This window comes from Bubalus bubalis, chromosome 2, assembly GCF_019923935.1.
Source record: "Bubalus bubalis isolate 160015118507 breed Murrah chromosome 2, NDDB_SH_1, whole genome shotgun sequence".
NCBI lineage: Eukaryota > Metazoa > Chordata > Mammalia > Artiodactyla > Bovidae > Bubalus > Bubalus bubalis.
This window is the reverse complement of record NC_059158.1, coordinates 8,888,445-8,912,925: the sequence shown is the minus strand read 5'-3', so window position 1 is coordinate 8,912,925 and position 24,481 is coordinate 8,888,445. Positions and strand designations below refer to the sequence as shown.

General features: G+C 43.3%; 1 protein-coding gene and 1 long non-coding RNA gene across 16 annotated transcripts in view; one reads left to right on the top strand and one right to left on the bottom strand.

The window, feature by feature from the left end:
- Window positions 1-24,481, bottom strand: part of PHACTR1 (phosphatase and actin regulator 1) — a 518,881-nt gene that overhangs the window by 235,071 nt on the left and 259,329 nt on the right. Inside the window, exons 1-2 of one of the 15 annotated variants that reach the window (XM_044927167.2) lie at window positions 3,450-5,717; window positions 2,239-2,325 (exon numbers count right to left, since the gene is read on the bottom strand). The exons of 10 other annotated variants lie outside the window; for them this stretch is intronic. In XM_044927167.2, the coding sequence (XP_044783102.1) occupies window positions 2,239-2,325; window positions 3,450-3,702 (340 nt within the window). In that variant the 5' untranslated portion in view covers window positions 3,703-5,717. Of the gene's footprint in view, window positions 1-2,238; window positions 2,326-3,449; window positions 5,718-24,481 lie in introns of those variants that run through there. 4 more of the 15 variants (XM_044927165.2, XM_044927137.2, XM_044927128.2 and 1 more) reach the window with 4 other exon arrangements.
- Window positions 5,178-10,083, top strand: LOC123328978. The gene is made up of 3 exons (XR_006544040.2): window positions 5,178-5,238; window positions 9,286-9,446; window positions 9,831-10,083. It is a non-coding gene; the product is annotated as an uncharacterized LOC123328978 (long non-coding RNA).

Genomic DNA, 24,481 nt, shown 5'->3' with positions numbered 1-24,481 from the left:
TAATCCCCAAAATAAAGTTTGGAAATTCATCTAGTAAGTGACTGGATTAGTGATTTTATGTACAAATATTTGAAGAATGGAAATCATATTTAGTGAAGTGAAAACAACCTTGAAATATTGATCCATCACATGCAAAAGGCACGGAGTAGCAGTTACAATCAATGTCTTGTTTCCAAATCTACTATTTATCATTTGATTGCTTTGTAAATAGGCCACTATAAGACAGAAGTTTCAAAATATTTTTAAAAACTCTTCAAAATGTTTTATTTCTATTGAAATTATATCTTAATACACAATTATTAATGGCATAATTCTATAATTCCTCACTAACAAACTCAAAAGGAATTCAAAGGAGAAAAGAAAACATGTATGAAATTATATAGTATAGATCCTAGATTTCCCCCCAGAGTTTTTACCTATTTGTAAAATCAAATTCTCCTACTGACTTCCAATAAAAGTTCAGTGATAAGGTAGCTATGTCTCTTGGAGCTTTACAAAATACAAAACTTATAATATACTCATCTAAAAACTTCTCCCCCTCTATTCCTACTAATGGCAGCCTAAGTAGGAAAAGCAGGTAAAATTAAATATGCTAGGGAACTATACAATTCCTTTCAGCTCAGTATCTTAATAAACCTGGCTTATCGGGACTGTACATGTATATAACACAGGCACACACACATCACGGTACTTAATTTCCTACATTCGGTATAGGTGCCATTAAAAAAATAATCAACTTGAAGGCACAGTGGGAAGCATTCCAGTTTCAAAGACAGACAAGAAATTTGAATTTTTTCCTACCATTCACCCACTTTTGGCCTTTACACCAAAGTACTATGGTAGCTTGTTTCCACATCTGAAAAATGGCTTCAGTATTGAACCAAAACAGCAAGAATGAAAGAAACACAAAATACCTTGGGCCATTAAAGGTGAACTACATTCTACAATTTTTAAAGTCATTTTCTATTTAATAATAAAGTCAGCCAAACATCTTTAGTTCTAGTCAGTGGATACCAGGAGCTTAAAAAAAAAAAGACAAACTCTTTTAAGTAAAAGGGCAAGTGCTGAAATGCAATTTCACTTTTTATATATGTTCACTGAGCCAGGGATCTTTTTTTCTTTTAAAGTTTATTCTCTATCAGCCAAATAGTTTTATAGATTGTCTTTAGACTGAGTTATAAAAATGTTTAAATATATCTTATATATGAGGAAGTTAAGATTGAGCCTCAGTAGGCAATATCTCTATAAAATTCTCCCTGTGTAAAATTTCAGGTAAGGACTTTCCACTTGGACCAGAACTTTCCTTGGTGGCTACTAAATGACCTCCGTGGCGCTGGAGGAGAAACCAAACACATATAGAGTGCTGGCCACAACACAGGCACACTCCACCATAAGAAATGTCCTCCTCTGTCAAGTCCTACCAAATCTGCTGGCCTCACTACAGTCTTTACTACACACTTCCGTTAAAATAGCTGGCTCTTCCTGGCATACACAAATAGATGACTCAAACTGAGAAACAGCTGCTGGAGAACTTCACTCGCAGAACCTCCACTCATGACGACGGATGATTCAAGGTCAGTCTCAGCAGAAAGTGAAATGTATCTGAACTTCTTTCCTTCACGGTGGGCAGCGCTGCTTTGGGTTCTGGCACTTAAAGGAGAAGGGTGAGGCTCCTGACCTCATTTTCTCAGTGACTAAAGAAGCACACCACACACACTGGAAGGCAGGATTAGCCGGGGGAGAACTTGGCAGAAATTAAGCACCCACACATGAGGCTCCCCCTGCACAAGAATCCTTCAAAATGAAAGGCTTTAGTCCCATCAGGTGACGTGTGAACATCCACAAAGACAGCTCCGTAACACATTCTGGAGCATTTGAGGTTGTGGAGATGACGCATATTGTAAGCAGAAGCATCGTGTTCATAATTACACACATGAACCCATATCCTTGAGTGTGGGTACAGACCTTTCCTTACTGCAGTAACATTCAGAGATCCCAATTTAAATCAATTCCCCAAGGTTGTGGAAGTAGCCCATTTGGGAAGCAATTCAGTCAACAGAATGACTCATTTAATAAATATTTTAGCCTGCATCTCATGCTCTATTATAGTAGACAGTAAAAGACCGGCTTTAGATCATCTCACTAATCCATTTATATATCCCATAGGTGTCATCAGCTTATAGAGTAACCAAAGGACCAAACACATGTCAGTGTGTGGATATCCTCCCGCAGACCTACCAGGAGTGCTGCCTCCTGTGCTGTGTGCCCGCCTTTCTCCAGCATGGTTTTCCTCCTGGATGCCTACTGCCATCCGGCACAGCCTCTCTTGCAGTTTCATCAAAGAAAAGTATAATTATGTTAGCAGACTCTTAATTTTGATAAGACGTTAGCCAAGCCAGTCACTTCATTACGCTGCACTTCAGAGGCCAGCAAGAAACCAGAGAAGGCCCTAAGTAATGAGTGTTCTTACAAAGGGAACAAGCGAACCCCGCTTGGGGTTGGTAGCAGAAATCTGCCTGCCCAAGCAGGTGTGTGCAGCACCAGGCGATGAGCTTCAGCCTGGCCAATAGCTAATGCTTTCCCTGCAAAACCCCGCTGCCTGAAACTTTTTCCAGACCCTCTGGAGTCAGCTCTGTGAGCTGCTTCCAACTGCCTGGGAGATGCTGGACCGTTACACAGGCGCGCCCACAACTGCAGAGCTTTCTGCCCGTGCAGGGCTGTCCCTCCTGCTTGGCTCCTTCTGCCCAGAGTCGCTGAGGCCCGGTACCCTTTCACCGCCCCGCTCGGATCGGTTTGGGGGGCGCTCTTTAGCTCGAACAGGCTCACCTGGAGGAAGCCGCTGCCGTCTCTTCCCCACCTCCCACATTTGGCCACTAGGCATCATTCCAGGAGGGACCACCAGCGGCACTCCAAAAACCACGGCCATGTTTTACTCCGAACGGACATCATTCCACAACTCCACAAGTCTCCAGGGCGCAGGGCGCTGGGGCCGAGGCCAAAGCACCTCTCCAGAGTCAACCCACCCGACGCCCACATCTGTAACGCTGCCCAGCAGAGCTCACATCCTATCATCACGCAAGGGTGAGAGAACCCTAAGAAGCCCAGAAAGCAGGGAGAGCAGGTGGAATCGTCTCTTGAAAGCTAATAATGTTGCCCCTGATGAACCCCCTAAAGCCCCACCTTCCCCCAGAGTTGCCCCTTTAACGGTTTCAAACCCCTCGTTTGGGGGGAGCGTTTCCATCAATGGTCTAAGCACGGATGCGGTCCGGGTTTGGCTCTGGGCAGCGCTCCGCAAAGTGCCGGCTGGGCGGGCGTCACGCCCGGTTAGAAGGCGGATGTCCCCGCAGTTCTCCGGGTAGAGCCGCCCGCGGCGCCCCCAAACTGGGACCGGCAGGGCCGCCTCCTCTCCTCCCGCGTTCGCCGCCGCCCCGACGCGCCCCGACACTCACCGTCCCGGGCGTCCTCCCCACGACTGCAGTTGCTGCAAATGTGTTTGATCTCCTTGCCCAGTTGACAATGGATCACAAAGGACACGTTGTTGTTGTTGTTGGGGGCGGGCTCCTTCAGGGGCTTCATCCTCAGCAAATAAAAAGCTTTCCTTTTGGGTCTCTGGGCGTTCGCGCCTGGCACCGCGCCCTCCCTGCAGCGCGGCGAGCGGAGCGCAAACCTCCCCGGCTCCGCGGCGCGCGTGGGCTCCGCCATCCGGTCCCCGGGCGCCCCGGGCCGGGCGCCGCTCCGGCCCCCGCGCGCTGCCCTTCGCGCCCCGCCGCCTGGCCAGCATGCCCCCGCCACGCCCCGCAACCCGCGTCTCGACAGCCGCTCAACCGCGGCAGGGCGGATCAGAAGAAGGCGCCGAGGGGGTCTTGACCTTGCCGACCTCCCCGCCCGAGCCAATCGGGATCCCGAGGCCGAAGGAGGGTTTCCGGAAAGCACTCCCCCGTCCCACCTGGGATGCTGCGCCCCCGCCTCCCTCGGGGCCTCACGCGCTCATCCTCGCCGGGCAGCCCCACCCCTCCGCGCGTCTCAGCACCAGCCTCTGGAGCCTGCCGGGTTTTGCAGCTACCTTCACTCTCTCGAACTGCAGGGCAGAACGCCAACCTCCCCCGCCCCCCGTTTCCTCCAGCCTCTTGCTGCCTATTGAAAGCAAGATGGGCCACACCGAAGACCGCTGTGTTGGGAACCCTCGAGGTGCACGCACCTCTCTGGGGCCAGAACACGTTACCATTCTCGGGCGGATCCGCCCCCACCAAGCCCTTGACTTTTCACTGGAGTCGACAACCTGTTACAACGAATTGATGTTTTCTCGTTCGATAGAAATTCCCCGACCTGAAGAAGGCCTTACACCCATGTCATCAAAACTTAAAGAGCGAAAAGGAACAGGAAAGGTTGCTTTTATCAATCCTCAGAAACAACAACTTGCAACTTTGGGGACAAGGGCTAATTTGGGTGAAGATTCTCCAGCTGAGTTAACACAGTTAATAAGGCTCAGCAAGGCAAATGACATCAACTTGAGATCTCTAAAGAAAAGAACAGTATCTTCAAGAAGGCAAATCCATGGCTCAAGAATAGTAACAGCTACAAGTTTATACAGCCTTTGTTTGATCTACCTGTTTGTTGTTGCTGTTTTTTAAATGACATTATATGGATACCATAATCCTGACTCCAGGTATCATGAATCCTACCTCACCTTTTACAGAGCTAACGCTAAGAGAAGCCTCACAGCACAGTCACCTTGTGTGTTTATTTTAAAAAGAGCCTTTTGACCCCCAGCGGAGAGATCCTGGTTTAGTAGCTCAGTGAAAGGACCGGGAATCTGAACTTTTAACAAGCTCCCAGGTGATCTCGATACAAAGCCTAAGTGGGCAAATGTTTTTACAGCCAGGTGTGTCTGACTCCAAGCTTGTTTTTCCCTCCACGCCCCATTCCCTGTGAGCCCTTGTCCTCTTTTCTGGCCAGTGAAAACAGTATCAGCTAAAGGATTCGTTACCACCACCCATTGTTTCCAAGAACTTCTCCAAAGTGAATTTCATAATACCCTGTGTCTTGCATGCATGCTCAGTCACTTCGGTTGTGTCCGACTCTTGGCGACCCTATGGACTGTAACTCACCAGGCTCCTCTGTCCATGGGATTCTCCCGGCAAGAATACTGGAGTGGGCTGCCATGCCCTCCTCCAAGGGATCTTCCCCAACCCAGGCAGGAATCAAACCCATGTGCTTCCTGTGGCTCCTGAACTGCAGGTGGGTTCTTTACCACTGGGCCACTGGGGAAGTCCCGCCCTGTTGTCTTACACCACCGCAAAAGACAGGTCACTGGGCAAATTCTCGCCACATACAGCTCACCTCATGGGGAATAGGGTCCACCACCCACTGGGGATATTAAATTATTGTGTTATAAATATGCTTCTGATCACACCAGCTCTCCCACTCATTTATACTACTTCTCACATGCAAAGCGTTCTGTCCGAGTCAGCATATTCCGAGCCTCATTTGCATTCTGTACTTAGGAACACCAGGTGTCCAGCTGCCATGGTCTGCTCTAGAAGGAGATCTCAGGGAATCCTCAGTTGGAGTTCTGTTCTCTTTAATTATATCACAACCCAGGCTTCCCTAGTGCCCACTGAGGCTTTCAGGGACCCCTCCCTTCTCACCTGGATTACCAGTCAAGTCAGCTACAGGTAAATCCTAGTTTCTTTTCCTGTCATATTCACATCACGTGGTCCCTGGCTGACTAATAGCCTTATCTTGCTGCTGCTGCTAAGTCACTTCAGTCGTGTCCGACTCTGTGCGACCCCATAGACGGCAGCCCAACAGGCCCTGCCGTCCCTGGGATTCTCCAGGGAAGAATACTGGAGTGGGTTGCCATTTCCTTCTCCAATGCATGAAAGTGAAAAGTCAAAGTGAAGTCGCTCAGTTGTGTCCAACTCTTAGCGACCTCATGAATTGCAGCCTACCAGGCTCCTCCGTCCATGGGATTTTCCAGGCAAGAGTACTGGAGTGGGGTGCCATTGCCTTCTCCGAGGTGGCCAAAGGCTTTTCAGGTGGCTCAAAGACTGAAGGCTGAAAGCGTTAGTCGCTCAGTCATGCCTGACTCTTTGCAACTCCATGGACTGTAGCCTACCAGGCTCCTCTGTCCATGGGATTTTCCAGGCAAAGTCACTGGAGTGGGTTGCCATTTTCTTCTCCAGGGGATCTTCCCAACCCAAGGATGGAACCCAGGTCTCCTGCACTGCAGGCAGATTCTTTATCAACTGAGCTCCAAGGGAAGCTCTTCCCAGGTGGCGCTAGTGGCAAAAAACAAGAACAAAAAACCCACCTGCCAATGCAGGAGACATAAGAGACATGGGTTTTATCCCTGGGTTGGGAAGATCCCCTGGAGGAGAGCATGGCAACCCCCTCCAGTATTCTTGCCTGGAGAATCCCACAGACAGAGGAGCCTGGGCTACAGTACATGAGGCTGCAAAGAGTCGGACACGACTGACGTGACTAAATATGCACAGAGGTGGCCAAGGAGCCATTTGCTCTGCTGGAGGAGTGTATGAAGGAATTTATTGCATTGTGTTATGGGTCAATATTTGTTATTCCCTTTTTCAAATACTAGATCCCTCTCCCAAACTGTGTCACCTCTCTAAGTATCTTCTGAGCAAAAAACACAGCTTTTTAAAAAAATAAATTTTAAAAATTGCAAGCCTTTTCCACCTTACTCTCTGCCCACAGATCAGAATAACAGAACTGCACAAACTCTACATGGTCTTATTAAAACAGTGAAGCCCACAGCAAACTTTTATTTGCCCACTGAATATGAAACCAGACCCAAGAGCTCAAGTGTCTCTGTCTTAATTGACCAAGTTATCAATACATTGTAATAGAGAGAATACCGACATGACCGCCAGCTTAGTCTCAGGGTGATGCCCTGCAGCTGTGGGGGCTCTTTTTTCAGGTTTAGTGTGCAGAGGCCTAAGGGGAACCTCAGACAGCTATTCCCTTGTTCAGTGGTTCCTTTTCCTAAACAGTCTACCCTGAGTTTGAGCTTCTAACTGTGCTGGCCAATAATGGTATCAACTAGCTGCACATGGCTATTTACACGTAAATAAATGAAATGAGATTAATTTTGGTGCCTCGGTTGCACTAGCCACACTTCAAGTGCCCGACAGTCACGTGCGCACGGTGGCTACTGTATGAACAGTGGTAGAACACTTTCATCTGTGCTGAAAGTTCCACCAGACCTTACTCTTCTCAGCAGTTCCCCGATGGCTCAGTGGGTGAAGAATCCGCCTGTAATGCAGGGGAGATGAAGGAAACGCGGGTTCGATTCCTGGGTAGGGAAGATCCCCTGGAGGAGGGCATGGCAACCCACTCGAGTATTCCTGCAGAGAATCCCATGGACAGAGGAGCCTGGTGAGCTACATACAGTCCATGGGGTCGCAAAGAGTTGGACAGGACTGAAGAGACTGAGCACGCACTCCTCTTAGAAGATATATGAATATTTGTGTCTCAGGCTGAATATGGAAGCTGAGACGCACAGTCATTTATTGTTAGAAGGTGGGTAGAGAGGGGACTGGGATGGAATACACCTCGGTGCTGGCTGGAAGAAGATGCTGAGTGTGATGTCTGCTGGCACCCCCTTTCCTCTGGCCCCTGGCAGACAGCAGAACAGGTGTGCACACCCATCTGGCACTTTTCTAGATCCTGCTCTGTGCCCTGAATGCCACATCCATGAAGCCGCCTTCTGACACCCATTACTCTAATATCCCTACAGCTCTCGATGCCAGGACACGTCTTATACAGAGTCTGTGTTTGCCTCATCCCATAAGATGAACCTGTGTTTCATTATGATCCTTGTAATTATGGCTCAGCTCTGTTGCTGCCTTTGATAATCATCTCCCTGCATTGTCAATGAGAGAAAATGATCATGCTATGGCATTCTTGGAAAAATAGATAGTATTGTGGGACTTTATTTTCTTACCCACTTTTAAGAGGAAGGAAAGAACCACTGAAGGGAAAGATAGTCCTGAGCATTTCTATCACTTACATCAGGGTATCTCAACACAGATCCAGTGCAGCTTGAGTGAGATGTTCACCTAGATGATCTAAATGGGAAAGAAGAAATGCAGCCTGTCATGCTGTACCCCAGAATCTGCATTTGAACAGGACTGCCAGGTGATTTGGGGGCACTTTAATGTTTGAGGAGCAGCAGCCTGGGAAGAGTATTAACTGCCTACCAGTAGAGAACACACTTTGGTTTTGAAGAGAGCACCAGACAGGACCCTTGACCTTGCAGGGCTTAGAAGAGAAAGAAAAGTGAAAGTGTCAGTCGCTCAGTCCTGTCCGACTCTATGCGATCCCATGGACTGTAGCCCACAAGGCTCCTCTGTCCATGGGATTCTCCAGGGAAGAATACTGGAGTGCATTGCCATTCCCTTCTCCAGGGGTCTTCCTGACACCAGGGATCGAACCTGGATCTCCTGCATTGCAGGCAGATTCTTTACTGTCTGAGCCACCTGGGAAGCCCTAAGAGAAGAGAGGATGCTCTCAAAACACAGGCAGCTGAAAACACCTGTGTAAACTTGTAATTCGGAGTAGCCATAGAGAAATATGCATTTGCTATCTGAGTGGGAGCCGTGTGTAAAGGTAGTTCTGCAGTGATGAACGTGGCAGAGATGGGCCTGACGAGAGAGAATTTCCCTGGGAAAGTTGATCTGCAGCCGCTGGGGGCAGAGAGGGGGTGGGAGAGGTTGTGGCAGTGAGGAGAAAACAAGCTCATAGGCTAGAAGGAGTTCACGGTCAGCATGGGGATGGTCATCAGGCTGGTGGGAGAGTTACACCCAGCAAGGCAGGGCCTGAGGACTGAGCTTTCCAGGAGACGTCACCAGAATGATGATATGACGCAACTGCAGACATTGAAATTCCATGGCGTCACTTGGAGCTGAGATTTTGTTCCGATCCTACTTTGAACACTTAACAGCTCTTAGGCTCAAAGGAAGTCTGAATCAAAGTTAAGGGTAGAAATTTGGAAATGCTCATATAGTGCTTTAACTCTTATAAAAAAGAGAATCAAAATACAAAACAGTAACATTGATACAAGGCAAAGTGGCAGAATCATTCAGAGAGAGGTGTACTTAGAAAAATCAGATCAGATCAGATCAGTCATGTCCGACTCTTTCAGTACTACACATATTTGATGTAAGAAAAGATTAAAATTTTTTTCTTCCTCAATTTTTTTTCTTTGATTTAAACTCAACCTATTTGTTAAATTTTCTTCCTTTCTTGTTCCTATCGTCCCTATAGTGGGTTGAATGGTGGCCCCCAGAAGATATGTCCATGTCAAGTTCCTGGAACCCGTGAATTGATGTTATTTGGAAAAAAGGTTCTTTGCAGATGTCATTAAGTTAAGGATCTCAGGCTAAGGATATCTTTTTGAATTACCTGGGTGAATCCTAAGTCCAATGGTAAGTGTCCTTATAAAAGACACACAGAGGAGAGACAGAACTCTTTTCCCAAACAACAACAGGACAAATGTCTGTTGTATGCAACTAACTTTCTGACAATTTATTACAGCGGCCCTAGAAATCTAATGCACTCCCTAATTGTTCACTCACATGTAAGAAGAGCCTCTATTATTTTTCTCACAGAACGGCATCTATTTTTTCTAAGTTTGATCTAAATGTGTACTATGTTAAAGTCAGAATTGTAGGCTAATCTACAAAGTACACATTTAAGAACAGCATTAGAAATTACTTCCAAATGGTTCACCAACCCAGAATTGTGCGGCACTACTTCCGTGTTTGCGTGTGTGTTGTTTTTGCTCATGTGTTTTGTTTTCATTTTGGCAGATGCTGGAATGGAGGCATGAAATGGAATGTGTCATTTCAGAGAGGGATACAGCTTCCAGGCTTTCTTATATTTAGCATGAAGCATTTATATTCTGAGCAAGAAGACGTGATCAGAGCTTGCTGTGGGAGGCTGTGGAAATTCTTTAGGCAATTCAGTCATGTATCAGCAGAGCTCACATGCAGCTCTTGTGCGCTGGCACAGCTGTATGGATTGTTTATGGCTGGCATCTGTTCTAATAGGCCTTTCTGACTCTTGCAACTCTAGTTATTAAATATTTTGAATGTCATTCCTGCAGATAAAGGTTAGAAACCAGCTGTACAATTGGCAAGCCTTGATTCTCCTCGTAGAAAGGCTTTCTACCACATGTTTTCCTTCAAAATGTGTTTTAGAACCCATAGCAAAAGTTATTTTGCCCCAAGCTTTTATCTTATTATTTCTTAATCCAACCTGACAGGTTTTTGGTAGAAGAGCCAGGGAGTGGTCATTGGACAGTAGGTTTGAAGAAACAATTTCACAGCTGTTTTTAGAACTAACGTTCTTAAAAATATAGTTGAGACATCTGAATGATGTGAGCCGGTTTTTGGTGTGTTTTTTATTTTAATTTTAGCTAAGAATTTGCTTTTTTCTTCCTCCTAAAACTTTGACTAGAAAGCAATTTTACTTTTAGGTTATGCTTACTAAGGGTTTGTTCTGTGCAAATTGTAAAAACACTTGGCAGATAACAATGTGATGGGAAGGGGTGATTGGAAGCAGTTACACAAAACAGGTAGAGAAAGAGGTGACTGAGGGAAACCATCTGAGCAAACTCCTGTAGTTTCTTGATAGCACTTTTGTTCTGGAATGTTTCTTTTCCTGCGTTACCATGAATGGGAAGAGGACTGGAGTGCTCCAGTTCTTTTGCCCAAATAACAGAATCTTCTCCATAACAGGCCGTGCTTTGTGGCCCGTGAATATAATTTTTGTGACTGTGATTAAAGACGGCAGGAAGTTTTCTGCAAAGTCTTGTCTATGTCAAGCATCTTTAAAATCTCTATTGCCAATGGTCAAGGAAGGCTCTTGGTATAAATTTCAAAATTTGGGATTGAATATTCCAGCTTATATCCATGGTAAAAGAGAGGATAGATTTGGTAGAGGTTGTGGGTCATTAAAGATTAATAAATGAGAGGTCTGTTGTTCCAAACTATTTAGTTTCTTTACATTTTGCCTCAAATGACAAATCCCATTTAAATTGAGGTTTATAGCCTTATACACATATCCTTTGGAGAAGGAAATGGCAACCCACTCCAGTATTCTTGCTTGGAAAGTCCCATGGACGGAGGAGCCTGGTAGGCTACAGTCTGTGGGGTTGCAAAGAGTCAGACACGACTGAGCGACTTCACTTTCACTTCACGCATATCCTTATGATTTCCTTTCTGAACCAGGTGAATCCTGGCATATTTAGATATTTCTGGATATTTATTTTATAGTAATAAAAGCCCTAGAGAATAAAGACATTATAAATATAACATGGGTGTGTTTATATTTCAATGAAATAAAGTCCAGCAATAAAGAAATGACTGCCTAAATTATAGTAGGTATATAGTACAATGCCACTGAAGTAATGAGTTATATTTAAACAAGTTGACTTGGAAGGATTTCCACAATGCACTGTTAATAAGAAAATTAACATTCAGAGAACTGACATAATACTGTCTCATTTTTGTAAAACAGATATTGTAGGCATTAATATTGTTCTCCAAATATTTCTGATCTCCTATCTTCAGGTACGTGGTAGAGCTGCAGTCTGTACGTCTAGATCCCCTGGAGGTGGGTGGAACCAGGTGACCAACTCTGATCTATGTGTGATAAACTGAAGTTCAAGGTGATGGCTGCTGCTTCCCTTTGGGTTCTGGAGTGAGCCAAATCCACCTGCTGACACACCAGGCTCATGTAGTTCGTGAAATGAACTTGTGTTGGTTTAAGCCACCAAAATCTTGGGGTTGTTTTTTATTTTTACTGAAGATTAATCTAGACTATCAAGACTAATACATCAATGACAAATGTGTGTGTAGCTGTGTGGGGATGCATTTGTATATTATAGATCACCTTATTTAATCATCACAGCAACTCCATAAGATGGAACTATTATTTCCATTTTATGCTTCAGGAAACAGAAGCACAATACAATTAAGTAAATTCCCCGGGTTACGCAATTAGCATTCTGCCAAGTAGAAATCAGATCCAAAGTATGTTTAATGGCCAAGCGCACCTCTCCTCCAACCATCCCACTGACATGCAGAGAACTGCTAGGCAGTTTTTCTTCAGAGGACCCTCAATACTATTTTAGGACAGAAGCATATGGCATCATGAAATCCAACCAAGAAAGGTTATGAGACTGTGGGCACAGGACACAGAAACCTTGCCTGCCGTGCAGAGCTTAGCTGCTGGTGGTAAAGAGAACAGGGGTAAAAATAGGATGCACAGAATCTTATCTATCATTTCTACTGGCACATTCGTGCCCTTTCAATCTTGAAAACAGACGGCAGCTGATACTCACTGTTATCCTTTTAGGGCAGGATGGTATTAACAGTGTAGTGAGCCCCTCCGGGCTGTTTAACAAAAGCTCACGATCAGCTTAATGATAATTGGCCATTAGGACAGAGTCACAGTTGTGTTTCTACAGAGCAGGTGCAGGAACAAGGTAACAGGATAACGTACCACTGGCAAGAAATGCAGGTTGGCCCTTTATCCAAGTGGGAGAGCTTCAGTGATACATGAAACATCACTGAGTGTGCGGGGGTAGCTGTGAGTAGCCAGCGATGGGGAGCTTGTAAGTGGGTATCACGGGTGTATAACTGTGTGACATGCAAATTACTTCTCCCACGGAAAAGAAGATGGCCTAATTCACTGAGGGAAGCATTACAATACGCACTAAGATTAGTGAAGTGAATGATCAAAGGGATATCTTTGCTTCTAACAAGCCAGTTTGTACTCATCTTCCCAGTACGCCAGGATCATGTTATCTCAGGAGTTCCAAAACAGTTTTTTTTTTTTTTTTTTAGTAGTAGAGAAGCCTGCTGAAGAGGAATTCTATTTATTTCTATACATTTTATATCAATAGAGCTTTTTCTTTTGTGATGCATATTTTATCCATACAAATTATTGTATAATAACAACAGTTTGTTGCCATCTTACATGTAAGAGGGAATTTATTTACAGGAATGAAAGGGGAAATTAAAAAACTAAGAAGAGTCTAAAGAAAGGATCATATTACAGTGTGCTATTGGAACTTACTGGAGGAGGGCATGGCAACCCATGCCAGCATTCTTGCCTGGAGAATCCCTGCGGACAGAGGAGCCTGGCGGGCTACAGTCCGTAGGGTTGCAAACAGTGGGACATGACTAAGTGACTAAGCTCAGCAGAGCACAGCATTGGGACTTAAGAATAGAATAGATGCACAGTATATATAGATAAAGATATGCTTTAAAACCCATTCACTCAGTGTCACAATGATTATTTTGCCAGGGAAGACAGTCCATTGCAGGCAGGGAGGCAGAGAGGGACATATCACTTGGTGAGCTTCCAGTGTGTTTAAGAAACTCTGCTGGGCTTTTTACTGATGGGTATATTAAATGTTTATAAATATGCATTTATTTGTAGAAACTCCAGTATTCTTGGCTGGAAAACTCCATGGACAGAGGAGCCTGGCAGGCTGTACAGTCCATGGGGTCGCCAAGAGTTCGACACGACTGAGCAACTGAGCACACAAATATATTAAATATTATCTATGAAAATTATAGGTCACATAAATTATATATATGTATTTTTAACTAAAAAATTAGCATTGAGTGCTGACAATAATTCTAAAAGTTGAGGTGTTCTGACCACCACCTGACAAGAAGGCAGAGAGAGAAAGAAGTGGCCCAAAGCTGTCGGATGTGGACCAGGAAGAGTCCAGACCTGAAATGAAGGCAGACTGCCCCATTCAGAGCCCAGTCACACACCACGATTTCATGCTACTGTCCAGAAATTTGCACACAGGAGAGAGGCTATATTGAAGGTAAAAATATCTTTCCAAGCCAACCTTGGAAGAAATTCCTGGAGGACTGCTTAAAGGGTGAAGGGCAAACCTGTAACATTTACTAGGATCTACTGATTTACAAAGGAAGTAAATCTATCTTTCCATTTTATGGGTTAAAAAAGAATTGCTGAAATGAACATTCTTTCATTTTCCAATCTGTAAGTAATTTATTTTTAAGACCATGTAAAAATCATGCCTTTTTTTCCCTTTGAAACTCCACAGGTGAAAAAAACAGAATTAAACATACCTTGACAAAAATGATTAGTGTTAAGCAAACATGTGAGTTATGATAAAAAAAAATCAAGGAGATATTCAGAATCTATGAATATTAAGTCAGTATATTTTTATATTTTACTAAACCTAATGAATAGAAATTATTTAAAATGAATTTTGCAAAAATTTTAAGTACATGAATTCCTTTTTTTTCCCCCACTCCCTTTCTCTTCCTTTTCCAAAATTGACAATACGTCAAGGGAGCCCTGGAGCTCCCAAGTTAGTTTTCCCTGATTTCAAGAAAACAATGACAGGGACTTTTCTGGAGGTTCAGTGGCTAAGTCTCTGCACTCCCTATGCAGGGAGGCCTGGGTTTGATTCCTGGTCAGGGAACTGGATCCCACCTGCCACTGCTAAGAGTTCACATGCTGCGTGCCGTGTCCAGTCGCTCAGTCATGTCTGACTCTGTGACCCCATGGACTGTAGCCCACCAGGCTCTCTGTCCATTGGAATTCTCCAGGCAAGAATACTGGAGTGGGTTGCCATGCCCTTCTCCAGGGGATCTTCCCGCCCCAGGGATTGAACCCATGTCTCCTGTCTGCATTTCTTGCATTGGCAGGTGGACTCTTTACTACTGGAGTTCGCATGCCACAACTAAAAGAGTAAAGATCCCCCATGCTGCAACTATGACCCGGTACAGCCAAATCAATAAATACTTTTTAAAAAGAAAAATGGGCTTCCCTCATAGCTCAGTTGGTAAAGAATCCACCTGCATTGCAGGAGACCCTGGTTTGATTCCTGGGTCAGAAAGATCCCCTGGAAAAGGGATAGGCTACCCACTCCAGTATTCTTGGGCTTCCCTTGTGGCTCAAGCTGGTAAAGAATCTGCCCACAATACGGGAGACCTGAGTTTGATCCCTGGGTTGGGAAGATCCCCTGGAGAAGGGATAGGCTACCCACTCCAGTATTATGGCCTAGAGAATTCCATGGACTACACAGTGCAGCCAAATAAATAAATATTTTTCAAAAAGAAGAAGACAAGAAAATAACCATGTCTTCTCATACTTGTCCACCCTACCCCCCAAATCTGTCAATTCCTTAAAGGCAAAGAAGCCTTCTGCTCTTCTAAATCCTGACCTCAACTTTACCTTAAAAATAAAACACTCTTGCTTTGCTTGCAAGAGAATGGTAAAGACATTGCTCTATAGCCTACTTGATGTTCTAAAATTCTCAGAAAAGCTCAAAGGTATCTAATGCATATGAATTGCAAACTTCAATCATACAGCTTTCCTGCTAATATATTCCTGAGCTTGTCATACAGAGCACACTAGCATATTTGTATATTAGCATCTGATAATTTTGTTTTAAATGGTGCATATTAAGTCAACCCGTGTTCTTCAGAACATTTTGCATACAGTTAGGGAACTATTACCCATCATTCATTTAGAGTGAACGCCCAAGGCAAGCACTGGCAACCCTAAGGTTAGTTTCAGTCTTTTTTTACTTAGTTTTTGACAGCTGCACATGATGAACCAATACCCAACATAGCTTCAGTCTTAGGGATCCTTTCCATCAGAGATAGGCTTTGTGATTTGTCTCACTGTGTTTTTAAGAATGAACATGAAACACACAAGGCTCGCAGGAAATACTTTCTGCTCTAATTTCCCTTCAAGTTTTGATAATAAGGAGACATACAGATATTTCCACAAGTAATATTGGAATCAAAAGAGAGCTGAGCTTTTTTTTCCTACAAATAAATATTGGCAACTAACAAGGAAAGTTAATAGAAATGTATAGAATGCTTTGTAGTGAATGGGGGCATTCTGCTAAGCCAAGACAGAAACTGGATCGCTAACTAAAGCAGTGAGCATTTTTCCTTGATCTGAGACACTGTGTTGGTTTGCTAAAGATGAGCAGCGTGCTGCTGTGTCCACCAAAATGACCTTAGCTCAAAATTGTATCAAAGAGGAGAGAGATCGGTAACCCAGGAAGGAGTGGGTCCATTATCCACAAATGTATAGTTTTGGACGTTAGTTATAAATACAAGCGTAAATTTGATAATGTGAAGAGACAACCCAGATTGCTGAGATCACTAACTGTTGGGGCAAAGAAGGAATGAGTCAATAAAATCTTCATCTCAAACCAAGATTCATGCTACTCTCCACATTAATCACCTGTCAGGGTCACCTGGGAAAGACCCTGATGCTGGGAAAGGTTGAAGGCAAGAGAAGGGGATGACAGAGGATGAGATGGTTGGATGGCATCACTGACTCAATGGATGTGAGTTTGACCAAGCTCCTAGAGATGATGAAGAACAGGGAAGCCTGGTGTGCTGCAGTCCATGGGGTCGCAAGGAGTTGGACACAACTGAGCAACTGAACAGGTGTCCCCTGGACCACTTCTTCCGTGATGGTAGTTTTATAAATTAGAGAAATTCTGCACAGACATTTTGATTTATATATGGCTCGGGCATGACATTAAGGATTAGAAAACAAAGATTTCAGACCAAAGTCTGAGAGAAGACCAGAAACAAGAGTGCACTTCCCGGAAGTGAGGATTTCCTATTTAATGGATTTCACTAGACTGCCAAATTTTTCTTGAGAGACAGAATCTGAATCAAGAAAAGGAAGTGATTGTCCTTTTATGGCAGAAATCGTATTTCAGAACATTACAGATAATCCTTGAGAAAGACCTGATGATGTTTATCTGAGCTATTGTAAGCTGTAGTGCTGGGGAAGGGGTATGAATCATTGGGGTGTACAGTCATATTCTGAAATTCAATAGCCTGAACTCAAACCATTCTTGTTGCCAACTCATGCAAACTGCAGCTCCTTCCCAGGTCCCCTGCTCCTCACAGTGACCTGAACTGGAATCCTCTGTGTGATCTACGATCTTCATATTCTACATAGAGTGACCAAGGCTTACATTCTTTGTCTTAATTCTCTCATCTATGATAAAAAAAAAAAATCCCCAAAGTTGGGAGTAGAATGAAATGTACCCCACCTCATTCTTCAGCAAATGAATTAAAGAGACTTTTTATTAATTTTCATAATTAAGAACCCATCAAAATAATTTATTAAGCATGCAGCTTAGACAGTATATTAAAAAGTAGAGACATCACTTTGCTGACAAACGTCTGTATCGTCAAAGCTATGTTTTTCCAGTAGTTATGTATGGATGTGAGAGTTGGACCATAAAGAAAGCTGAAGGCTGAAGAATTGATGCATTTGAACTGTGATGCTGGAGAAGACTCTTGAGAGTCCCTTAGACTGTAAGGAGATCAAACCAGCCAATCCTAAAGGAAATCAACCCTGAATATTCATTGGAAGGACTGATGTTGAAGCTCCAATACTTTGGCCACCTGATGCAAGGAGCTGACTCATTGGAAAACACCCTGATGTTGGGAAAGACTGATGGCAGGAAAGGGGGGGTGACAGAGGATGAGATGGTTAGATAGCATCACCAACTCAATGGATATGAGTCTGAGCAAACTCTGGGACATAGTAAAGGACTGGGAAGCCTGGTGTGCTGCAGTCTGTGGGGTCACAAAGAGTCGGACGTGACTTAGTGACTGAATAACAGCATTCAGCACACATCTATATATATCACAGTATGACTTTCATGAAATCTTCTACCAATGAACAACTTCTCTGGACACAGCCTTTCCCCAGATTCTTCCCTAAATCTGCCCTAGGAATAAGTTCTTCCAAAAAGCCAACTGAGTTAACTTGGGTTGCAAAGATGAAAACTTTCAGAGTGGTTTGTCCTCCAAGAGATCAATACATTCTTTGGTGGATAAAACGAAAGGATTGGACTAGTAGATGATTGCTAAGGTCATCGAAAAATGCGGTTCTTGTACTCTGCTACTGCTACTGCTAAGTCACTTGAGTCGTGTCCGACTCTGTGTGACCCCATAGACGTCAGCCCACCAGGTTCTCCTGCCCCTGGGATTCTCCAGGCAAGAACACTGGAGTGGGTTGCCATTTCCTTCTCCAATGCATGAAAGTGAAAAAGTGAAAGTGAAATCACTCAGTTGTGTCCGACTCTTAGTGACCCCATGGACTGCAGCCCACCAGGCTCCTCCGTCCATGGGATTTTCCAGGCAAAAGTACTGGAGTGGGGTGCCATTGCCTTCTCCGTCTTGTAGTCTGTTGCTGCTGCTGCTGCTAAGTCGCTCAGTCATGTCCGACTCTGTGTGACCCCAGAGACGGCAGCCCACCAGGCTCTGCCGTCCCTGGGATTCTCCAGGCAAGAACACTGGGGTGGGTTGCCATTAAATTGCAACAACCAGAAGAGTGTCTTGAGGAGGAAAGAAACATAAAGAACCGATTATGTTCTTGATATAGAAGTAAGAGCTTTTAGTGAACATTTAAGCTTTCTAAGATATCAAATCTCAGCTGACAGCTAAGACAGGTCTGATCTGTAGGCACATCTTCTGTCGCCTTGTGTATCTCCTGCCACTTCGTGGTCAGCTACTCCAGGGCACTCACAGCTCCTACAGTTCCATGCTGTCTCCTCCTGCTCCTGGACCTTGCCCTCCCCCTCCAAGGAGCCTCTTTCTCATTCTCCGCATCACAGCATTAACAATGCTCAGCACTCGGCCAGACAGAACTACCTGCTCATCGCTCAGTGCTTCCTCGGAAGCTACTGCTGATTGAATTCTCACTGTAATATCCAATAAATGTAAGTTCTTACTTGTGATGTAGTTCAAAGGTACAGAAAAAGATAGTGGGTACTATACTGTCCAAGTGTGCATCATTCAGGGTTTAAAATGTTAACACTCTATCCCAGGTGTCTTAGTGCTTTAAAAAGACTATAAAGGGATAAAAATTAGAGATATTGCAAAGACCATCAATCTTCCTCCCCACTCCTTTTTCCCAGAGGCAACTACTATCCTGAAATTGATGTTTGTGTATCCCATCTGTTTTTTATATTTTCACCATACATTTGCAAGTATTTTGCAATACTGATTTATGGGTTTCCAGGGTACATAAGGGGTTATCTCATTTTAAGAAGCATTTTGTAATATTCTATATTTAACTCAACATTATGTTTTAGGATTGTTGCATGTGGACTCATGTACATCTAGTCCATTCATATTTCCTGCTGGTATTCCAATGTTAAGATTATAGTTTATGAATCCCTCATGAAAGATTATTTAGCTGGTATCTAAACTTTTGGCAATTACAACAATTACAAACAATTGTTTGAATTACAAACAATTCTCCATTGGGCATCCTGATAAAGTTCTCTTTTGTGCTCTTGTGCAAGTTTCTCTAGGAAATATAACTACAATTGGAATAGCTGTGTCATAGGATATGCACATCCTTAGCTCAACTAGATATTAACAGGTAACTCTCAAGATGATTGTAACAATTACCATCTCACCAACAGTATATGAGAGCTTCCATTTCCACATCATTGTCACTTGGTATTACCAATCTTTTGTTTTTCAGTATGCTGGTTGTGATTTAATCACTATATCCTGACTACCTGCTATGTATTCAGATTTCTTCTTCTGCAAATTGCTTGCTCATATTTTTGTCCATTTTGATCAGTGGTTTATGTTTTTTTTCCTGTTTTTGGAGTTTTAAAGAAATTATTTCCTATGAGGTTGTACAACTGTAACCTGTGTTCTCTTTAAAATTCATATTATTTGGGCTTTCTACTTGTCTTTGTACTTCTTGGTCTCTGATTGATAGATTTTTCTTTATTCTTCTCCCTTTCTTTGGTTTGGAAGTTGTATGCTTTATTTCTATTTTCTTTATAGCAACCATTAAATATTTAATATATTCTGGTTTTACCTATCAGGCCAATATATCTATCAGGTTGATATATCCAGATGGCTCAGCAGGTAAAGAATCTGCCTGTAATGCAGGAGACACAGGAGATGCGACTGCCATCCCTAGAAGATCTCCTGGAGTCGGAAGTGGCAACCCATTCCGATATTCTTGCTTGGGAAATCCCCTGGACAGAGGAGCCTGGCGGGCTCCAGTCCCAAAAGAATAGGACACAACTTAGCAACTAAATAACAGCAACAAACTGAAAAAATATCCAAAGGCTTGACTCTGATCACCCCTCTCCATCTTCCATGTTATTAAAGCCTTGCTTTTACCTTGTTTATAATCCCCCTTATTTAAAACACATTCAGACATTCCAGCATTTTTGTTTTTGTTTCACTTTTACAAACATACTGTCAACTTCACATCTGCTTCTTGAATTTCATTCTTTCTATCTTGGTTCAATTTCTTTCCTTCTGAATAATATGTGATTAGTTCATTTAGTAAAGGTCTGTGAATAGTACACTCAGGGTCTGTCTGAAAACATCTTTAGTTCAACATCAATCTTGTATAATTGAATTATAATTATCCAAGAAATGCATGTAAATAGCTTACATTTTTAATGGTGCTAAATGCAGTCATCTCATTTCCCTGGAAATAACCATTTTCAACTTTTGAAAGTGAAAGTCGCTTAGTCATGTCCAGCTCTTTGCAACCCCATGGACTGTAGCCTGCCAGGCTCCCCTGTCCATGGGATTCTCCAGGCCAGAATACTGGAGTGGGTAGCCGTTCCCTTCTCCAGGGGATCTTCCCAACCCAGGGAGCAAACCCTGGTCTCCCACATCACTGGTGGATTCTTTACCATCTGAACCACTAGGGAAATTTGGGGGGAGAATTATCCCTTATGGTATTTACCTCCATGTTTTTAAATAGTGTGCTTATAATACTCTTTTAATTCACTATAATATTTTTTATTAATGACCTACTATGGTAGACATCAATTAAATACTAATGGTTTATCTCAAAGATACAAAACCAGGGTTCTAAGAGTGAGAAAAGGGAGGAATAAGGCAAAGAAGGATGGGAAGTGGTGTTAAATAATGCATTACCACACTGGCTACTGCTTCCCAATAAGCCAAAGATAGTGCAGGTGGATCCCAGGTGAGTATGGAGAAATGGGGCTTTGGAACACTTCTTTGGGAAGAAGATGCCTGGTTCCCTCCTCTCCCAATTCCCATCTCTCAACTTTGCAAGAATTTTCTCATCTGTAAAATCGGGGCTAGTAATAGTACCTACCACAGAGAGTCATTATGAACCTTGGAAGAATTAAAAGATAGATAGAAAGATGGAAGTCGCTCAGTTGTGTCCAACTCTTTGCGACCCCATGAAATAGTCCATGGAATTCTCCAGGCCGGAATACTGGAGTGGGTATCCGTTCCCTTCTTCAGGGGAATCTTCCCAACCCAGGGATTGAAGTCAGGTCTCCCACATTGCAGGCAGATTCTTTACCAGCTGAGTAACCGGGAAGAGAAGCAATATGAAGTGAGCCTGGTATACAGTAAGGACTTAATAACAATTAGGTATTATTGCTATTTTCCATGTCTCTTAATATCATATTTTTCTTATTCCTCTGGGCTTCCTTCTGAGTGATTTCCTCAGATCCTTCAGTTTTTTAATTTTCTCTCTGGCTGTGTCCACTCTGCTGTTTAATCCAAACACTCAGGGCTTACTGTCAGTGACTATATTGATCATTCACTTCTAGATGTTTTATTTCCTTTTCTAGTCTGTCTTCTGTTTGCTTGTTTTTCATAGGGGTCTCTTCTTCCATGATGGCTTCTATTATTTAATTTTCTTATTGTAAGCATCTATATGCAGAGTACAACATGAGAAATGCTGGACTGGAAGAAACACAAGCTGGAATCAAGATTGCCGGGAGAAATATCAATAACCTCAGATATGCAGATGACACCACCTTTATGTCAGAAAGTGAAGAGGAACTCAAAAGCCTCTTGATGAAAGTGAAAATGGAGAGTGAAAAAGTTGGTTTAAAGCTCAATATTCAGAAAACGAAGATCATGGCATCCGGTCCCATTACTTCATGGGAAATAGATGGGGAAACAGTGGAAACAGTGTCAGACTTTATTTTTCTGGGCTCCAAAATCACTGCAGATGGTGACTGCAGCCATGAAATTAAAAGACGCTTACTCCTTGGAAGGAAAGTTATGACGAACCTGGATAGCATATTCAAAAGCAGAGACATTACTTTGCCAACAAAGGTCCGTCTAGTCAAGGCTATGGTTTTTCCAGTGGTCATGTATGGATGTGAGAGTTGGACTGTGAAGAAAGCTGAGCACCGAAGAATTGATGCTTTTGAACTGTGGTGTTGGAGAAGACTCCTGAGAGTCCCTTGGACTGCAAGGAGATCCAACCAGTCCATTCTGAAGGAGATCAGCCCTGGGATTTCTTTGGAAGGAATGATGCTGAGGCTGAAACTCCAGTACTTTGGCCACCTGATGCAAAGAGTTGACTCACTGGAAAAGACTCTGATGCTGGGAGGCACTGGGGGCAAGAGGAGAAGGGGACGACAGAGGATGAGATGGCTGGATGGCATCACTGACTTGATGGACATGAGTCTGAGTGAACTCTGGGAGTTGGTGATGGACAAGGAGGCCTGGCGTGCTGCGATTCATGGGGTCGCAAAGAGTCGGACACGACTGAGTGACTGATCTGATCTGATCTGATCTGATATTTTATAATAACCTTTAGATTTTTCTCTTATTTCTAGCTCTGCCTTTGCTGCATCTGCTGGTTTTCCTTACTGTGGTCTCTTTCTTCATGTGATTTGGAACTTGTCATTGTGAATTTATGCTCAACAGAATGGGTTTTCATTCCCTACAGAGTGGTTTTTCATTTGCTTCTATCAATATCTCAGTGATTCCAACAGTCCAGGGAAAAAATGTTACATTCACTTTTGGTGCTGGGTTTCCTGAACCCTATCAGCAGGATATATTTGAATCCCACATAAACAGTGGCACAGGCTTGCCACCTGAATTTCTCCCAGGGTCCTTCCTCTCTCTACTCACATCCTAAGGATGTAATTTTCTCACTACCTACCTGCCCTTACAGGCAGAGTTTCCTTGTCTTTGTTTCCCTATTCCCAGTTTAAGTGAGGCCAGACCCTTCACTTCCCTTCCCTTCAGCAGAGCCTTCCCTTCAGCAGAGTCTTAGCTCATTGCTTCAAGCAAAGCAAGGACACTTCTCATGTCCCTGAATTGGGCATTGAGACTCCAATCCTCAGCATCTAGGGTGTACATCCAGGTCAGACATCCCAGAGGAACATCAGTGTGGCCAACTGTGCTGCTAGAAGTTCCAGTTAATTCTCTACATCTTGTCTCCCTCACTGGTCAATAAGCATCTCTCAGGCAAGGACCACAGTTTATCTCCCAATCCCTTTGCTCTGCTCTGCTCTCTCAGCTTCTAGCATAGTTTTGGCACTTGGTAAACAGGAGCTTGGTAAATATGGGATGGGTAAATGAGTGAATGAATGAATGGCTGTAATTTAGGTCAGTTTAACAGCTACATAAACATTTCGTACAACTTGTCTCTTGAAGCACAAGGTAGACTATTTCCAACACACAGATAAGAGACGTATCTGAGAATTCGGAGGACTGGAGACACTTGGAAATGTATGTGGCACTTCTTTGTCCTGATGGGATCTTCAACTAGCTGTCTTCCTCACTGTTTGAAACATTACTGAAATTAAATAACTGAAACTGTATTAAAACCCAAGAATGGCACTCAGGCACTAGATATATCTTCTGGCTACCTAGTTACATAGTGCACTGAAATGAGGCAAGAAGCTTTTTGGCAATTTAATTAACATCTTTCCAGATCTTCAGTTTCTTTAAAATACCAGGATGCTTCATTTTTGAGCTGCTTACAGTGCAAGAGGAAGACACTCTGATTAGTCTTTCCATATCTATCATTGAGAGGTTGAGGCAGGGAATTGGAAAAGGGAGAAAGAGGGAAGAAAAGCCTTGTCCTTTATTAACGCAGAACATGTCTTTTTCTTGAATTTACATTTTGAATATGGTAAATAAAAATTCATGTGTTGTCAGCTAATTTTGGATGGCAAAAAAAATAGCAAAAGTAATTAGGATCAAAAGACCTTTAATGATAGCAACACACACACACACACAGGAACATATGTGTGTTCCTGTTTCTTTCATGAGAAAGACCATGCATTCTGCTGTGAAATTTGCAAGGTTTATCACGTTAGTGTCAATACTTGATGTTTTTATTATCTGAGATCCTGAGCAAGCTTTTAATGAAGTATGTGTAGAAAATATTGTTCTTGTGATTCCCTTCCCTTGGCTCCAATATGATAGTTTAATCTAATTAAACTAAGTTCATTTCCTTCTCAGGCTCACCCTAGAGTGCTGGCCACTTTTGATAATATGCCTTGTCATCCAAGTCTCGGATTATTCCTCTGAGGCCCAGCCAGCTCCATATGGCAACAAAATGCTGATGAAGTAGTTTGAATTCTTTCGTTATAGTTGTTTTTTTGTTTCTGTTTTTTAGAAGAAGAAAAAGATGT